This window comes from Lutjanus erythropterus, chromosome 9, assembly GCF_056507025.1.
Source record: "Lutjanus erythropterus isolate fLutEry1 chromosome 9, fLutEry1.hap2, whole genome shotgun sequence".
In the NCBI taxonomy this organism is placed as follows: domain Eukaryota; kingdom Metazoa; phylum Chordata; class Actinopteri; order Lutjaniformes; family Lutjanidae; genus Lutjanus; species Lutjanus erythropterus.
The window spans coordinates 32,421,602-32,438,751 of record NC_139325.1 but is presented as its reverse complement, the minus strand read 5'-3'; the positions used below and the strand labels follow the sequence as shown (position 1 = coordinate 32,438,751).

At 38.0% G+C, this 17,150-nt stretch overlaps 1 protein-coding gene and 1 pseudogene across 1 annotated transcript; one reads left to right on the top strand and one right to left on the bottom strand.

Annotated features, from left to right (window-relative positions):
* Positions 1-4,954: 4,954 nt before the first annotated feature.
* On the top strand, positions 4,955-10,403 carry LOC146321866 (C-X-C chemokine receptor type 3-like). Its single transcript, XM_084727161.1, has 3 exons — positions 4,955-5,167; positions 7,208-7,552; positions 9,411-10,403. Exons 1-3 carry the CDS (start codon positions 5,165-5,167, stop codon positions 10,149-10,151), a joined length of 1,089 nt encoding a protein of 362 aa, XP_084583287.1. The 5' UTR covers positions 4,955-5,164; the 3' UTR covers positions 10,152-10,403.
* A 1,619-nt stretch (positions 10,404-12,022) lies between these two features.
* On the bottom strand, positions 12,023-16,697 carry LOC146321865 (uncharacterized; annotated as a pseudogene).
* Between the last annotated feature and the right edge of the window lie 453 nt (positions 16,698-17,150).

Genomic DNA, 17,150 nt, shown 5'->3' with positions numbered 1-17,150 from the left:
AGATGCAATCTGTGACTCATCTCTCCATCAGATTCCACGCTCAGATAGTTTTCAGTATAAAACAAGTTTCACCTTATCAAACACTGAAAATGGTTGTATATGTTGAAAAGGTGTTGAATTTCTCATTGTACCTTTCTTTTTTTTCATGACTTATATGCAGTTGTTCTCTCAGCTGCCTGCTTCAGATGGACCTCTGTTATAAAAAAAAAGGGAAATGAATACAGTGTGACTCATTTTGTGTTTTGTAAAACCCCACTTCTTTGTGTAAAGATTTATATAATAAATATTTTGGAATACAATTATAGTTTTGTGTTCATGTATTAATCAACACTGCATGTCTCTCTGCATGTTTATTACATTTATACAGCTGCCAAGTGCACTGACAGATCTCATGGTTAATGCAAACACCAGTGAATATAAGTCTGGAGCTACGTTAACCTGAGTGTGATGATGAGGCAGACTGCCTTGGAAAGAATGATGAAACGTTTTTGGCCACTGCACTGACAGACAGCCACTGTTTCGGGAAACAAAACATATTTACACATTTTATTGGAAAGGCAACATGTGGAGTTTCATGCACGATTATTGTTCAGAGGAGCTTTTACATGAGTAAAATTAGTGACACTGCAGTGCTCAGAAAGGCCCCTTCAACACTGTACTATTATTTATGTTTATTTTATTTAAGAAGGGACAGTACACACTAATTAACATGTGCACTTCTGGCCATCATGTAAATGTACCAGCTTTAGCCACTGGGGCTAATTTTCATCTGCAGTCCCTGGCAGGTTGATGGCATATCAAGGTACATCAAAGTAATGATGAAAATTCAAAATAAATAAAAGATAACATAAATATATTAAATTAAATTGATTATCAATTAAGAAATTATGATTACAAATTAACATTGAGAAAGGAGGGATCTAAATCGTTTCTCTTGAGGAGGGTTTTAACCATGCCGTCTTAAAAGCAGTGGGGAAAACACCAGTCTGAAGAAAATAGTTAACAATGTTAAGAACATCTTCATCTAAAAAGCCACAAACTGTTTTTAAAAAGGATGCGGGAATGAGGTCTAAAAAGCAGGTTGCTGTTTTTGATTGAGACATGACTTTACCAAGCTTCTCTAGTGTTTCCTCACATAAAAGCAAAGATTCAAGGGTGTTAATGGGACTGACATGGATTAGATCTAATAGTTTCATTTACTGACAAAAAAATTATAAAAACTTTAAAACAGCGCTTCAGGTGCAGACAAAAAGCACATTAGCAGAAATAGTAAAACGGTGACATAACCACATAAAACATAAATAATATTAAAGAAAAGAGACAGTACAAAAAACAAGCATGTTTGACTGTCCAGTAAACACTGTTTTATAGATCTGAAGGACAATTTAATTGACCTGATAACCTTGTAAACCTACAGGCATCTTTCCCGCAATGATTATTTTTTATTATCAATTGATCTGTCTACCATTTTCACCAGTAATTGATTAGTTGTTTAGTCCATAGAATGTCAGAAAATGGCGAAAAATGTTGTCCAACATGACTTGTTTTGACCACAACACAAAAATATTCAGTTTACTGAAAGCGAGAAGTAAAGAAACCAGAAAATATTCCCATTTCAGAAGCTGAAATCAAAGAATTTAGACTTTTTTTTAATTAAAAAATTACTCATTTGATGAATAGGGAAACTAAAACCTAAAAAGAAATAAAAATGACAAAAGAATGTCTTCTATTGATAATGTATTAAACATCAGCAGTTAAAAAGTAAAATGTAAATTCTTTAATTTCCAGGTCCCATCATTTCATAGTAAATAGGTTTTAATTACCAAATACTATGTTAAAAATTTCATAGAAATTAACTGCAAATTAACCCCAAATTTCATGGTTAGTAGTTAGCAAGTACTGTTTTCATGTAGTAGATGGTAATAAGAGCTGCACATCTTCATTGGTCTCACAATTCGACTGCATCCTCAATTTTCTTTATGACTGCACATGGATACTTTTTCATCAGTGAATATAAGCAGTCAGATAAATATGACTTTGCTGATTAAAAACATCCAGGGGTGGGTGAGACATCAGGGGCTGCCATCTGATGCAGCTGCAGCTCCGACTAGTGGCCAGCAGCTGCATGACACCTTAGAGGTAACAGTTAACCAGCATCACACATACCGACGAGTATTCCTGGTGCTGTTTAGCGAGGGTGGACAGGTTTAATTTTGTACATCTCTAGTTGGTGGTAAGGCTGCATTTAACAACTATTTTCATCACATCATCATTTCATTTCATTATTTTCATCACAGATTTGGTCTGTAAAATGGTGAAAAATGTTGAGCATTCAAAAGCCCAAGTTGATGTCCTCAAATGTCTTATGTCCAAAATACAAAGATATTCAGTTTACTGTCATAAGAGGACTCAATAAATAATACAATATTTACATTTGAGAAGCTAAAAATCTGAAAATCTGGACACTTTCTGACACTTTATATCACTGGGTGATTCTCTTCCCTTTCTCAGAGCTGGGCAGCAGAGTTGACAGTGTCAGCAGCTCTTGACAGCTCTCGCCCCATCAATTTGCTGGTTTGGCGCTGGTTGCTAATAGGAAGTTATTTTGAATTTTAAAACTTAATGGTCCAGCTGTGGCCGGAAAATCAAAAGGGAACGTGTCTATGCTGTAATCGATTATGTTCTGTCACTGCATCAGTGCAGAATCGTCCACGTCCGCATCACGATGCATCTTAGAAACGATTAATTTTGACGCCCCTAATGGTAATTTCCAAGTGACAAATTTGAAGTTTCTTAGAAATTACCCACAAAGTCACAAGTCTGTGAAAATTTGCATGTTGTTTTTATGCAACTAGGTGGCATTTACTATTTCACATATTTGAACTTTCTTTAAAATTGAAAATGTTACTTGGTGATTATCACCCACAACATGCAAATGGTACTTGCTAACTGTCACATAACAAACCATGAAATCTGGGGTTAATTTTGGGAGTAAATTCTGACAAATTTCAAATATCATACTTGGTAATTACCACCTATTTTATTGTAATGAAAACAAACATACTCTTTGTCAACAACTGTGCAGGCTAACTTACCCTAATGTAAGATACAGTCACTTTATAACTTTCATCATTATGATGAATGCATAGGGCAACAACAACATTGTAATAAAGAACAATCACAGCATGTTCTATACATGGCACATATGGAGATATAACAGTAAATATAAACTATTAATGAAAAAACTATTAAACAGCTGCGTTTTGTTGATAATCTAACATGTGAGGACAGCACAGTTTCTTCATTGTGATGACTTACCTGTCTGTCTCATTAAAAGCAGCACTGATAAAACTGGAGCTGAGACATGAGAAGGTTTTCCCTTCATAGGAGGTGATGTTACAGGACGTCTCTCATAACGTCCTGCAACAGAAACATAAAGAAAACACGAGCTGCGTGACACAGTCACACACACCTGTAATACATCCTGTTACATCCGAGGAAGAGGAACGTTCATAACCACACTACTTTATAGCTATAGCTTATAAACCAGCAGTCAGCTGCAGCCACATTAATCAAATTTAACAAATATCCATGAATTGATACTTTTTGGTTTTGTGGTAATACAGTCTAATTTCTTTATTGATTTATTTATATTAATTTGTATTTAAATATATAAGAAGAAATGGTGAAATCTGGGTGATACATATTCTTACATATTTAAACGTATTTAATAGCAATAACCAACTACTACACTTGATTAATCCACAACATGTAGAGATGAAGTGCCTTTTCTTTCTCATTGGTGTTACCTAAAATGTTAATCATTAATCATTAAATGTTTATAAAATATTTTGTCTCATTACAACTTGAATAAAGTGAAGGCAGTGTAGTGTAAAAAAAGACATATTAGATTTACATTTACATAAAGATAGATATATATATAATTACAACATACATAATCATACATAATAACATACATAATTTTGAGTTATTGATATTTATTACTGATTATTAGTTATTTTTCTACCATTTCTATTTAATGTATGTAATGTTACTGTAAATGTGAATGTTATTTAATTAATGTAAAAACATTTTAAAATGAAATCTAACCTGTATGCCCCATATATTGCACGCTCTGACGCTTTCACTCCGCGAACCAGGAGGTCTGTCTCCTCGCTTTGAAAATATTTTCTCTTTGTTTCATCCTCGGAAATCCACCGTCATGTTGGTCAACTTCAGAAACACTTTCAAATTCTGTTTTTTAATGTTTTGTTCAGTTTGGAAACACACAGACACCAGCTCCATCTAGTGGTGAGTGGCTCCGTGTGCGGCGCATTGTTTGACCGCTTTGTCCGCCACTTACAACTGCGTCAAGTCAGGCATAAGAAACCGCGTACGCGGAAGTTGTGCAGTTATGCCTTCAAAATAAAACAACTTTTTAAAACAATAGTGGCTAAGATACATGGACTGTTACATTTTTAACATACCGTGTGCTTGTCACTACAAACTAAAGAGCACTGTCTGTTTTTTAAAACTCTTTCTTTTTGATTTTTAGTCGTAAACGCTACAGTATTTGTCGTTACGCATTTTATTTTGAAAAATAATCGATAGGGTGACGCGGTTTTTCGTGTGAGTTGGCACATTTCGGCAGAGGTGGCAATGTGCGAGCAGAGTGGCATTTAATGAACCAAAACAGTCCGGTGGGGAAGTAAATGAAGAGCATGTAAGTCCAGTCTGTGTGGGTCATTTTACGGAAATAAGATGGAAGTCTGTACGGGAGGTGCGTCCGCGTCGTAAAACTTCCAGCTGGTGAAGAAGAGCAGCTTTTTTTCATCGTCTGTTTTTCAGTTTCTTCTGCTGTCGGCAGGTTTTGTTTAGGCGGATTCACCCCTCAGCACGTTTAAACATGCGACCCCACTTTAACTCTCAGTTTGGGGATACGTGAAGTAAAACCGAGCACTTTGTGTGCGTTTTTTGTGTGGACTTGAGAGGCGCTCGACAGCTGCATGAGGTCCTTCGTCCTCCCTCCAAAACCAGCGAACAGCGACGGTAGTCAGCTGACCCTGGCCGGTCTGAAGGCTGCAGGTTGTCGTTGCCTTATTTAGCGTCATCGATCCGCAGCTGACAGCAGATACATATTCAAAACCTGCAGCTGAAGTCCTTCATGGTAAGTGAGATTTTATATGTGCAAACCTCTCAAGATTAGATTTTATTGTCCACACTGAGCCTTTTGTAACACAGCATGTGACTTAATTTCATATGTAATCATCATGGTAGATCTAATATTCAAACCTTTCAGTTTCTGTCTTTCTTAATGTATGTTTTCGTTTTGTATCTGCGCACTTTTTCTTTTAGTAATGTCTCTTATCTTCACACTAACCAGCCCGGCTAGTTTCGTGATGTTTGCATATTTATATCATCAACAGTAACAAGTGACAATACTTCACAGACACCTTGCATAAAATGGTGTAATAGTTGTCTGCGTGTGACTCATATTTAGTTAGTTATGTTATTGGCTACCACAGTGGCCATGCACTGCTGATACTGAATTATTCGCTGTTGTCAGGCTGAGTTTTTTTTTCTGCAGGTAACCTGTCAATAGGCAGCTGTTGATCTAAGATAGGCTGAGGTTTAGTCAGTCTGATGCTGACGCTGCTGAACTGTATTGTTATGACTAAACTTCAACAGCCTTTCCTTCACAGGAAGGATGCAGAACCAGAGACTGTGATGGATTTGTATCTTCATTTGTTTTACAACCTGCTACACAGCAGCTTTTCAGCAGTTTTCTGTCTCTCCCGGTATATTAAACTGTGAGTTTTCTCCCAGAAGGGGTCGTGGCCTTGCAGACTTGGACTTCATATAGCTTTGATAGGCCAATATTGGGACAAAAGTAGTTAGTTTCAAGAGTGGACTTGCTTGTTTCAGTTTACTTTTAATTGTTTGTTTAGTTTTTGTGTATTTTTTCTTAGTTTTAGTATCAGTTTTAGTTTTTTTTTTTAAATTATAATATTATTAATAATTATTACAATGTCTCAAAAATGCCTCCTCATGCTGCTTCTTGACAAATTTGTCCAAATTGACTAAAACAGACTAAAACTAAACACATTTCCTGCATATTTTTAATTTTATTTTAGTTAGTTTTGTAAGTACACTATATTAGGGCTGAAAAATATGCCCATCATTGTCATCAATATGGCCAAGTGCATTTTATTCATAAAGGTAAAATGTGTGACAGTTTCACAAAATGTCATTGTAACGAAGTACTGTAGTGATGAACACAAATCGTATTTTCTTTTTTCGGTACTTTGGACTTCAGCAAGTGTCATCATCACCAGGATTTTAATAGCTTTTTTTCCGAGATTAAATGAAAAATGTGATGCAAAAATGATCATTCCCTCTATATTGTTATCACAGTTTTTAAATCATATAGTGCAGCCCCTATTTAAAATTGTGTATTTTAAGTTTAGTTTTTATTAGTTTCAGTTTCACTTTTACTTTCTGGGGTGTTGTTTGTCAGGGGAAAGATTTAAGAAATTCAGAATAGGTGTTGGAATGCCACAGTCCAGTTTGAAATCTTAAAATCCTCTGAGACCCACACAAACCTTTAATCACAATTCTGATCAACTCACGAGATTTATCATACCAGGAGATATAAGATACTTAACAGTGTTAATGTCACTGGTCACCAAATTCACAAACACCTGTGAAATTTGGTTACTAACACACATTTTCAAAAATTAATCATACATATTTTATGGTAATTTCAAACTCTTAAAACTGAAACTTAAAAATGATTTATTTATTTATATTTCATGATCTCTCAAGGCCCACCTGCAGGACCTTTGCAGCCCACACTTTGGGAGTTACTAGTCAAGTCATTATTTTTTTTATTTTTTTTGCAGTTTGGTGTGTGTGTGTCTGCGTGTGTGTGCACATGACCAAGGGGAACTATGGTTTCCGCTTCAACCCACTCCACTCTTGCTTCATGCAGCAACACCATGTGAATTATGGTCGTGATGTGTGTTTATAAAGCCTCAGCTGGGTTTCCCGCGGGGAGATTTTCACACCTTCATTCTCACATGGTTTACTGATGACACGCACAGAGGGCAGTGTTTATAAGCTGGTATTTTTGACATCCAGTCTCTGAAGAACTGCAGCATTTTCAGTTTCTAACTGTGTTTTACTTGTTTGCCTCCTGCCGCAACAGATGGACATTGAAGTGCACCTCGATGGACTATTTCGTCAAAACGAAACCTACAGCTATGAAGACTATGAGTATAAAGAGGACATTATTCCAAGAAAAGGAGCAGTGCTGCTCCCACTTCTGTACTCGGTGGGGTTGGTTGTAGGTCTGCTGGGGAATGGACTCTTGCTGGCCGTTCTGGCTCAGAGGAGGCGATCCTGGAGTATTTCAGACACATTCATCCTCCACCTGAGTGTCGCGGACGTCCTGCTGCTGCTGACGCTGCCCTTCAGGGCTGCGCAGGCCACGGGAATTTGTGATTGGTGCGTCAGTGGTTTCCTCTGCAAGATCAGTGGGGCTCTTTTTAATGTAAGTCTGGGGTGGTGCGAATGAGAAAGTAAGGTCCATTTAATGAATATATGAGAAAGTTTATTTTGGATGGATTGTGTTGTGTTGGCTCTCGACCATCACTTCCTGCTTAATCAAGACTCTTGGCAGGCCAAGGGTCATTGGACTCAATACTGTTTTTAAGTACACTCCCCTGATATCCATGTTTCTGCAGACATTACAGCATTTCTGGGAAAAAGGCGAGGGGAGGAGATCCGAGTAGGGGAGAAGTGAAAGTTAAGTCATAAAGATGTCTGGAGGCTCTTGTCTTACACTAGATCACAGTTTAAAGGTCCAGTCTGTAATAGAGCTCTTTTTTAGGTGGGTTGTGCGCTGATATGTAAAATTAAAAGGTAATTAAACATCAATTTTTCTCAGTATCAGTCAAATGGTGAATAGTTTAGTGCTGTTAGGCAGTTAGGGGCAGGTTGCAAAGCAAACACCTCTTCATTGTTCTAAAACTAAATCGATTAAAGTTTTCATTTGCGAGCATATCAGTAAACACATACGATGGTACCAGTATATCTGTGATCGGCCCACCACTATACTGGCCAGGCTCTACTCTTTAAGACTTACAGGGATTTATTGGCAGAATATGTCAGAAATGGAATAAAATATTCATAAGCATGTATAATAAGATATGTTTGAATACCCTTTTTCCTTCCTGATACCAATTCTGATACATAAACTTTGTATATCTGCAGATACCAAGCACCAATCTGGTATCAGTGTGTTTAATAAATAAATAATTATATATATAGTCAATAAAAACTCGACAACACAATAGTTATGGCGACATTAAAAACTGACTTGAAAGAATATCCTTTAACAAATAATAAATCTGATGTGTACAGCACTTTTGTTAGTATAAAATTAATTTTCCTTTTAACTCAAAATGCTTCTGCTTTCCCTTTTTGATAAAATAAAAATAAAAGTAGCCAGCCGTGACCAAAGTATGTGCAAAACATAGCCATGAATTTACTTTGACATTAATGCTTGAATGATGTGTGTACAATTGCAAAACAAAAATGCAGCAGTCTCCCCTCCCGGTCCCAGAAGAATGACAGAATGTCAGAAAGTCTACAAACCTCATGCACTGGTCAGCTGGCTTTAACCAGCCACCAGGGGAGACAGGAGAGAATAAAAAAGAATAAAAAAAAAAAGAGAGAACAGAACAACCAGCATACTAATACTGTTATTCATAACAGAACTGCATATCTGTTTTTTTCCTGTCTCATCCCAGTCCCATGATGAAAAGGGAAATTGATTCCCATCCCACGGAAATCCCACGGGACATGAGATTCCCGTGGGATTTCCGTGAGATGATAGTCAATTCTTAAGAGAATGTCAGCTTCTACTGTTACCTTCTGACCCAGTGTGGATGTGATGTGATTGTTGTCATTGTTGTATGGTGCGGCTCAGGCTCAATTTTGACGCTTTGTAAAACATGAACATTTACATAGAAAGAATTAATGCCATAGTAGATGACTTCGCCATCCTGGGTGGAAAAAAAAAACGGTGGACATGTCAGGAAGTGACAGGGTCTCTTTTCAGGATTAATAAATTATTTTCTGACAGTGGTATTGGTATCAGAACAACACTATGTATGATCATCTGAATAAGCCTTTTATATCTACCATGTTGCACCGTCATGTTTCTACAGTAGCCCAGAATGGACAAAACAAAACGCTGGCCCTACATATGGCCTGTCATCTTTTTCATAAGTTTACAGCTACCGTTGCTTCTTCTACATGTTTGGAAGGGGAGAGCGAGGCAAGGTGTTTGCAACCTGCAAGCTCACCCCTAGCTGTCGTTAAAGTTTTCCGTTTCTTTCTCCTAGATCAACTTGTACTGTGGGATCTATCTGCTTTTTTGCATCAGCCTTGATCGCTACCTGTCCATCGTCCACGCCGTCCAGCTGTTCTCCCAGAAGAGGTTCAGGTTGGTTCATATCAGCTGCCTGGCTGTCTGGATTGGCTCTGTGATCCTCACTATCCCTGACTGGATTTTCTTAGTTGCCAAGAGTTCTTCGGCACAGCAGATAACATTTTGTGCTCACAAGTACCCTCAGTCACCAGCTGTCTGGCAGGTGGTGTCACGCCTGCCCCACCACACGCTGGGCTTCCTGCTGCCTGCAGCCGCCCTGATCATCTGCTGCTCCGGTATCCTGCTCAGGCTGCAGCGCAGCGCTAAAGGCCTCCAGAAGCAGAGGTCCATTATGGTCATCCTGCCCCTGGTGGTGGTCTTCTTCCTCTGCTGGTTGCCTTACAACATCACACTCATCGTGGACACAGCCAGAGGCAGCTCTGAGGACCCTGAGCATGGTTTATACACAGCTCTCATTGTCACGTCTGCTCTGGGCTGCCTTCACGCCTGCCTCAGGCCTCTGCTCTATCTCGGCCTGTGTGAAAACTTCAGAGCACAGACTCTGGCCACTCTGAGACGAGCTCCAGTTGAACCTGCAGGCTCGCTGTGGGGGCTGGGCGTGGGCGAGAAAGCACTGCCTGACCAGAGTCATGACAAAGAAGAAGTGGAGCAGATGACAAGTGTTGATCATCAGGTGCAGTCAGCTCAGTGCTGATGACTGGACAAAACTGTCCTCCTGTGACTCACGGGTGACCTGTTGTAAATCCCCCGCTTCTGAGGGGAATTTAGTGTGAGCTGATGTCATGGGTGTAATGATGAAAAATAGATATTTATAAAAGAATAACGCCCTCACATTACACTGTAATTTGAAGGTTTCAGTGCCACGTCATGATGACATTTACTGTCTTTTTTACTGATTTTGTAAGCACTGTTGCACAGCTTTAGCTTGTCACCCTTAGTTTTTTTTTAGCTAAATTGTAAATAACTGTATTTTTATTGTATATTATTATTATTATTATTATTATTATTGTTAGAAATATTATTATTGAAATGCCATATATTATAAATATAATGCCATAATGTCTTAAGCTGTCGTCCTTGTTTATGTTATTTTGATCTCCCATTAAACAGTCCAACACAGTTTAACTTTATAGCTGATAACATATCACAAGCCCTTTCATTTTCCATGTTATCGTCAGGCAGTAAACACTGTGTGAATTCCACAATTGCACAGTGACTTTGTCTGTATAAGTGCAGAGATGGGAGGGAAGTTCCTCTTGTTCTTTTTCACTTCATTGTTGCAACATGGGTGTGTGGACAGGATGACACAAACAGGTGGTGATGTCATCAGTCAGGTGACAGAATGAGACAGAGGAGGAGGAGGAAGATGGAAAAAAAGAAGCTCTGTTTGCTCTCCTCTGAAGATAAAACAGTGGCGTGCTTTGTGTGTAAGAGCAGTTGACAGAAAGAAAGCGTGTAGGTTGCGCATGCAGGAAAGAAGAGGAGTGAGAGAAGATAAAGTCTGATGTTAAAGATAGCACGTTCTGCTGAGCATGAAATTTGTGTTTCTGCCTCCACGCTGCAGTGCAGGTTGTGACCTGCCATGAATACCTAATTTCTGAGCTCAAGGCAAGATACACTTGAATTGTAATGTAATGATGGCCACACTTTATTTTACGGTACACTAATAAGTCATAGTTTATATCAAATCAGACTAAAACTAGAAATGATGTTCTTTATTAGACATTATTAGACCCTTATTAGACTTTATAAGAGGGTAATTAGGAACATAGTACAACAGAAGTGTACTGTAAACTAAAGTGTATTATTTCCCACTGTAAGAACATTAATTATCCTTTTTTAGAGGGTAATAAGGGACACATTATTACAGAACTGTACTATAAGCTAAAGTGAAATCACATATCTGCTAATACATCATTTAAAAATGAGATATGAACCAGATCTACCAAGTAAAGGCCAAAATTATAGAGGTAGAGGAATATTTTTCTGTGGGTGACTGTGCAGATTTATTGTAAGACTATAGATAATGTGATTTGTTGAAAGCAGGTCTTGACTACTCTGCCAGTTGTATGGGACCAGCAAAAGAAGGTATATCTCAAGTAGTAGTTAAGTGATTTCATTTAGTTTACAGTGCAGATGTGTTATAATGTGTCCCTAATTTCCCTCTAATAAAGTGCAATAAGGGCCTAACTGTGAGAAATGATGCATTTTAATGTACAGTATAGTTCTGTTCTGCAATGTGGCCCTAATTACTCTCTAATAAGTAAGGGATAATGTGCAGTGAGCAGGTCATTATTGTGAAATAAATCCTGAATCATCCTAAAGGGGTTTTACTACACCTAACAGAGTGACCTGCTAACTCGACATTATCCTGCTTGTTACATGGTTATGCGCCAAAAAAATAAAATTAGGCTGACAGATGACAACATGCAGAGAAGCTGCTGTTTCAAAGACCGTGGACTTAAAAACAAACGTTAAAAAAACAAATGAAAGGACTTAATTGAAAGTGAAACTATTTATCTAGGAACTGTTTGAGTAATTGTTTTCTCTTGGCTCAGCCAGGTTCTAAGATGACAGATCTACAAAGACAGGTGACACATTTTGAAACACGAAACATTGTTGGGTTTTCCCTTAAAGGGATAGTACACCCCAGAATCCAGACTAAAGTAACAGTATGTGTCTCCCTCTTGAAATCATAACCGGTTACTTAAGATAATCCACTTGTGGTGAGCAGTTTCAGGTAGAAAGACTTTCTTTCTAGTGAAATGAAAGTAGTTCTGGTAGATTCTCCTACATGAAACTGCTCACAACAAGTGGATTATCTTGAGTAACCGGTTTCAGATACTCTGGGGAGTGCTTTGAGCACCGTAAGCAGAGTGCCATCTAGTTCCATTATATTCGAGAGAAGGCAGACATCTCTACTGCCAGTATCTCCAAAACATGCTCTCCATCAAGACTCACACTGTCTGGATGGATAAATTGCACCACAGGCCAGAGAACAAATGTGTAGTTTGGATTTTTGGTTGACCTGTCCCTTTAATTTGCCATAATTTTGGTTGTCAGATTTTTATCACAGCTGGTGCCAGAAATGCTTTAAAATGCTTGAATTTAACTTTGAATGTACATTTAATGAACATACATGAACATGAACATGTAAGAACCCTGCATATACAGTAAATCTGGCCTGAAGCCAAGTCTACTTTCACTAATAGGTGTTCTTTGAGAAACCAAGTATAACAGCTTCACACAAGAAAAAAAACATTTCCCTTCTTTGAGGTCACTTATTTTCCTTCCTCTTTCCGTTTTACCTAGAAAAGTGTTGCTGCTGAAAAATGTGGTCCAATCTGAGAAAGGCTCTTTGAATTTAGCAGCAGCAACACGTCAAGTTTATAGCGTCACTGGTTATAATTATTCTTGACACAAATTGAAAGGTTATTTCCTGCGTCAGCTAGAAGCTTATCTGTTAACTAAAATAGAGACAAGCTGCTAATTTGGACTTTTCCATTGTCAACACAAGCTTTGTTACCGTCAAGACAACAAGAAAGGCAACAGTAAATGAAGGCACACTACTTCATTCAAGTGCAAAAGTTTTAGTGTTCGTGGCTGCATGATTAAAACAATCTGCTGCATGCTGACCACACACACGCACACACACACACATGAAAGCTTGACGTCTTTGAGTGGGCATGGAGCCAAACTCAGAAGAACTGTGGGAGAGTTTGTGATCCTGTCGCTCTCTTTGCCCTCGGCCACAGTGACTGAACCAGTGGAGAGAAACTGTTTACACTGTATACAGTATATGTTGCTTGTTGCTGGAATTAAACGCATGCCAGTTTAAGGGATGATATCTTTGCACGCCAACACCCCCCTGCTGCAGTCTATTTGCCTCTCATGTAAATCATGACAATCATAACATCTTGTAGGCTGATTCCAGTTCACAGTGGGGTTTTTTTCAATAACGTTCACCCTTTAAATATTTTTTTTTCCAGCCAAGGGCTCCCTGACAAGTGCAAAAAAAAAAAATGCTGGTAGTAAAAAAAATACTAGTGCTTACTGCTACTTTTCAATCACAAATTCATTTTCTTGATTTTCATCTGGCTTCAGACATGGTTGCGTTTGCTTCTTTCTCCTGTGAGGCGTTATGCAGCTGACAGTCACACTGAAAACAGAAATACTGAATATAAAATGTGACTTAGTCAAACTACCATTTGCATTTTTTTTATTGAACTTATTATAGTATAATCATTTTAGGAATTACACATGATTGATGTTTGTTACATTTTAAAAAATCTGAAGTACCCCAAAGTACCCCTAGGGGTAGGTCTTGTACTGGGTTTCTGCGGCTCCTTATGAAGTCCAAAATCCAATCATCTGAATTTTAGGCCTTAAAATATGTTAGATATGATTTTGACAGGTCTTAAAATATATTGAATTATGAAGTTAACATTACTTGTGCAAAGTTGCATTGACCTTTTGCTTTTAAATGTTTTTGGGCAACATTTGTATTGATCAAATTCTAACAACTACAAAATAAAACCAACATTGACCCAATACTCACTAACACAAACTAGTTGTACTTTTTCATCTGGATGTGAAATAGGCTACATCTTATATTGCATTCATAAAGTTCTAAAAAAGTCTTTAAAAGTCTTTAATTTAACCCTGTTGTACCCTCATTTGAGAAATATTTTTATCATTTCTCTGTGCTCTGTGCTTACCTCATGTCAGTTTTCTGCTAAAAGTACGAGTGTGAGGATGTGCAGCTGCTTTCTGTCACTTTTCATGTCAAAATGATCTCAGACTTTTCCACTGAAAACCACAACATCGGTTAGTTTGTAGTTTGATCTTGTGTGTAATCACCTGATCGGCTACAGCAAAAACTTATAGGACATTATAGAAAGTGCTATACACTACGTGCGAGAAGAGGAGTGATAATAGAAGGGGATGTTGCACAATCTGACTTCTGCAAAAAAATAAATTGTGAAGTTTCATGTGACAAATTTATCTATCCTATATGTGTTGTTGCGACATTCATTACAGTGCTGACCTTAGTAACTGTGTAACTTTAAGGTTTATAGGAAAAATTGTGCATGTCTGTTTAGCAACCAAGATTTCCATTAAAAATACCTTCTGTAAAAACTTTACTAGTAAAACACAAAGTATCACAGTCTGCAAGACTTTTTAAATATGGAAGGGGAAGCTGCATTACAGTCATTAAAAGCTGGAGCTGTTGTGGGTTTCAGTAAGCAGAGCAAAGACATTTATAAACAGAAAAGACCATATAACTATTTATAATATGCTTATACTCACTTAGGTTGCTGTGGAGCAGAAAACCTAAATCAAATTCCGTACATACATGTTTATTTTCTGGTTATTAACATCGTACTCTAAATGATGTTTCAAAGCATTCTCAACATATACTGTAAAAAAAAAAAAAAAAAAAAAAATCAGACATGGTTTTTAAACACACTGGTTTATTGCTTAAAAATAAAAATAAAAAATTTGAACATTGCACATACCAAAAATATAATACAATACACAGAAGATTTTTAATTTTTTGAAAAAAAAAATGTCATTTAAAAGCTTGCATGTGAAATTCAGTAATAATACTCACTGTAATGTTACATGTGCTGATTAATTAATGGACCAAAAATAACAAACAAAAATCCTACAATTCTCATTTTCAAGTGGTTACACACAAAGGAAAAGATACTTAAGAATATTCCATTAAATGTCCAATAAATCTCCCAGCAGGTTCATGTAAGAACTACTTTCTTATTTTTTAGTTCCAGTAGCATCTACTATTTTTTAGTGTTGTGATAGTTTGGTTTAAAAGTCAATATAAATAATTTGCAAGTTTTTTTTTTTTTAAGATGTTAATTGTGTTGTTAACTGAGTGTGTTCATACTCAAAAAACTATATTTTGTTTGCATTATTCGACTCAGTGCAGAGGAATTAATGTGACAGCTGTGTGTGGTTGTCCTTCATCCTTCTTCTTTTCTGTTCCCCTTTATTTAAGGGCACCACAAATGCACTATGACTACACAAAACTGAAAGTCTGTCGCATGTATTATGACACAGGTAATTTACAGAATGTATTAGTCTTCATATCAGTTTTATGTCATTTTTTTTAGCTTGTTCAGATTTAGATCTCCAGATGACACATTTAATCTGCACAGTTTCAACCACCAACCAAACCAGAAGGCTGAAGTTGCAATCAACAGCACTACAGCTGCTGTGACAAAGGTGCAAGATCTCTCTCTGTTGGCTACCAAGCAGGATGAGACAAAAAGGGAACATGTATATACTTACATTCAGACCTGAGTGCAGGTGCTCCTTTTGAGAAGGAAGGCCTACTTCCAAATACAGGTGGTGGTGTGCGGGTGATCGTGACCGGGTTTCTCTCGTTGACTTTGATCCTCAAAGCAGAAAGATGTTCCCTCCCATTTTCACTTTCGACGTAGGAAAAGAAATCACCCTGGTCCGCTAAGTAAACCCACTTAAAAGTCAGCATCAAGTCTCCCTGCAGCCTCCAATCAAATTTTACAAATAATCTTTCCTTAAATCCCGTATCTCATCACCCCAGAGGAGAGGGGCAGCTCAGACACAAGTTCTCTGTCTTTTTCCAACCTATACTTCCCATGTTGTCCTAAAGTAATGTTGTGGAGTGGATATCTGACGCTTTGCTCCTCAGTCACTGACACTTTGGTGGCTTTGACAACGTTCAGCTGGATACGTGTCTCATCTTCGCCGCCACAGGTTAACTCATACAGTCCGTTGTCGTTGATGTTTGTACTGTCCAAGATGACAGAATCTTTTGGACTCATGTTGTCTTCGTAAGCTGGTCCCGGGTTCCAAACACCATCCCAATAGGCCACCGGCCAAGTGCTGTCATCTTTCAGGCGGTGCACTGGTTTGCTCCCTCTTTCCTTGCAGTTTTCAGGTGGTGAAAACTCAGCAGGGTCTCCCAGAACTTTATCGATACGCGGGCCTTCTTCAGTTGTATGGTGGATGACACATAGAAGAAAGACCAACCTCTTCTGACCATCTATGTCCTGTGAAAATACAAATGTAAAAACAGATCCATCACTCCCTCATATTCAGGCCACATTTAACAGGATGCCATGCCTTCCTGTTAAAGTTGGGTCTGAGTCATACTCGTGAAAGAAAGGTGATGTTTGAACAAAGCACCAAACAAACACAAACCTCCCTCCCTTAAGTGCTCCTTCAGACACTCCATCCCTAAAATGTGTGCATGTGTATTGCAAATGAAACACCAGTAACCATTGAGCACTATGGCAGAATCCAGTGTGTTTGCAGCCCAAAGTTAAGTTATTCATGGCCTAGTATTTTATCACTATGATGCCAACTCCTTCACTGGCATGAGGAGAACACAGAGTTTACATTTCAAATTATAAAGTGGATTTATCTCCACTGCTGCTTCTCAACCTGTCTGCAGCAGCGATCCACGGAGGAGTCGCTGACCGGTTTTCCAGAGAGGAGAGCTCAGAGTTTGTTTTTGAATCTTTTGGGATTAAAAACTGTAGACCGGAGCCAACTCCAGTCTCGCTTCTCAACCTGTCTGGAGCAGGTTGAGAGGCAAGGAGGAGCCGACCACACTTGGCTGTTTACAATAAGCTAATTGTGGCACATTTCTGTTGTTCAGTATGGCTCTACATGACTCGACTCCGAT